Consider the following 2,252-nt stretch of genomic DNA (forward strand, 5'->3'; position numbering starts at 1 on the left):
TTAATATCTTTAATATTAACTTTAATATCTCTCTAGTGTATACCCTGGACATGGTACATATCGCTGGACTTCCAGTTTTATGCCACCACTCCTCTGCTACTGTTTTTCTACAAATTGTATGTTTAACATTTTTTATTATTCACCAAAGATTAAAGGTTAGTGATCGTTAGCATGATTCAATCTTACAATTTTAATCTTGTTTCTTCAGGAACCTACGTGTGTTCACAGTTGTGTCAGGTGCTTTACTGCTGTTGACCACCACTGTTGGTGCTGTTCTGCCCGCTCTTCTGCAGATGCCAGTCTTTAGTCCATTACCAATGTAAGACTCTAAGATCGTGTTTCTTGTCTGATGCGACATTTCATGACATCATTACATCACAGTGATCATAAAAGACCGACATAATGTTCTATAATGCAATACCACTAAAGTCTGTAATTTGGCAATACACTTTTTAATTTTTCTTTTTACAAAATACACAGAAGTACAGTCTCACCTGGTTACAGATAATTAGAGTAAATCACAAACTAGAACCCAAATACAACACAGGCTTTGTCCTTATGGAAATAATGTAAAATAATAATCCACTGTGTTTCAATCTTTAGTATGACATTAACTGTCCCTCGAGGTGAGTGATTTCCAAGTTTTTATACAGAAACCAGCAGATGTGTTATCAAGTGGGAGCAGAATGTTTTGGCACAAACACACATATACACACCCACCAGAGATTGGTAAGGTCCAGACTCAGATTGAGGAAAGCAGAAACAGCTGGACGTCTGAGCAGAGTGCAGGCTGGGACTTTTACTGAACTAGACTATGGGCCTTTGTGTAAAATCCATACATTGCATTGTTTTATATTAAATCTATTTGCAGCGAAAAGAAAGAGGTCTATTATATGTATTACTACTCCAGCCCATTCACAAGGTATGGGCCATTTTTAATTGGGATTATAACTGGAATATATATGACAACTAAGACAGATCGGCTCATCAAACAAAGGGTGAGACTTTTTTTTTTATTTTAACTGAAATCTGACCCCCGTCCTCCCCCAGCCCTTTTGTAACACAAGTTACAAGATTTAACTACATCACATGGTCATGTTCATACTGGTGTTATTTTCTTACTGTTGCTCCAGTGGCAGGCAGCTGTAGGCTGGTTTTGCAGTCTGTCCCTTATGGCACTCTTAGTTGAAATGGCCTACATCCTGAAGGACACTCCATCCTACCCCTCCATACCACATGCCCTCTATCAAGGTCTGCACAGGACACTGTGGACGTGTGCTGTTTCGTGGATCATTGTTGCCTGTGAGGAAGGATATGGAGGTAAATGATCAGTTACAACAAAACAAACCAATTTTTTAAAACAAATTTAAAACATCCAAACAAAATTACCTACACCAGTGTGTAAGGTAAAAAAAAAGAGTGGGTAACATTCACAATGTCACCCATTCTTAGTGGTTACAGAGGGACAACTTTCAAAAATAATTGTCAAAATTACTGAATTAATGGCATCAATTAATTTGTAAGATTAAACAGATTCAATTTAGTTTTGTATTTATATATAAATGTGTATCTCACTCAATCTGTTGTTTTTTTTACTTTGAAGGATTCATCAAGAGCTTTTTGTGCTGTGGTATCTGGATTCCACTTTCCAACATTAGTTTAGCTTGTTATCTTATACATCCACTTTTGATTTTACTCTACAATGGTGCACAAGTAACACCATTCATCTACACAGACCTAAACTTTGTAAGTCTTATGGCATTTGAGTTCAAGCTTCCAGTTATATCAATATCAACATTTGTTATGTCTTTTTTGCTTGATGTTGTTCATGTCTCCTCTCTTTGACAGATGTATCTCTTCTTTGGCTGCGTGGTGTCCACAGTGCTGATCAGCTACTTGCTGACTGTGCTAATTGAGCGGCCTTATTTTTTCAAATTGACCTAGACGTTTATATAGTTCATTTGGGAAATGTGATGGTTGCAGCACGACGAAGGTGTCCACAAATATGGGTATAATATGGGTACAGGTATATAATTTACAAATGAAGACATTGTGTGTTGGAATTATTGAATCATGTTATGGTAAACTTTTCTTAGGGTATTTGGGTAAGCTCATGAAAAACTGACCAGAAATGTCACAATATGAAGTACGCTATAAGTTACATTTCTCTGTTCTCCTGACTTTGATTCAAACTATGTCAAAGCTAAGATATTGAAACATAAGCGGTGTTGTAAATACATAAAGATCATATG

General features: G+C 36.6%; 2 protein-coding genes across 4 annotated transcripts in view; one reads left to right on the forward strand and one right to left on the reverse strand.

Moving 5' to 3' along the window:
• Nucleotides 1-1,255, reverse strand: part of grp (gastrin-releasing peptide) — a 22,442-nt gene extending 21,187 nt beyond the window's left edge. The window contains exon 1 of the mRNA XM_017038906.2: nt 1,123-1,255. The gene's annotated coding sequence lies outside the window, so the exon portion shown is untranslated. The remainder of the gene's footprint in view (nt 1-1,122) is intronic.
• oacyl (O-acyltransferase like) overlaps nt 1-2,252 on the forward strand; it is a 6,055-nt gene extending 3,803 nt beyond the window's left edge. For 2 of the 3 annotated variants that reach the window (XM_025062500.1, XM_025062499.1), the window contains exons 8-10: nt 37-116; nt 209-319; nt 1,134-1,265. In XM_025062500.1, the coding sequence (XP_024918268.1) occupies nt 37-116; nt 209-319; nt 1,134-1,149 (207 nt within the window). In that variant the 3' untranslated portion in view covers nt 1,150-1,265. Of the gene's footprint in view, nt 1-36; nt 117-208; nt 320-483; nt 488-878; nt 999-1,133; nt 1,321-1,603; nt 1,747-1,848 lie in introns of those variants that run through there. The other variant, XM_025062501.1, reaches the window with a different exon arrangement.

This window comes from Cynoglossus semilaevis, chromosome 14, assembly GCF_000523025.1.
Source record: "Cynoglossus semilaevis isolate Cse_v1.0 chromosome 14, Cse_v1.0, whole genome shotgun sequence".
NCBI lineage: Eukaryota > Metazoa > Chordata > Actinopteri > Pleuronectiformes > Cynoglossidae > Cynoglossus > Cynoglossus semilaevis.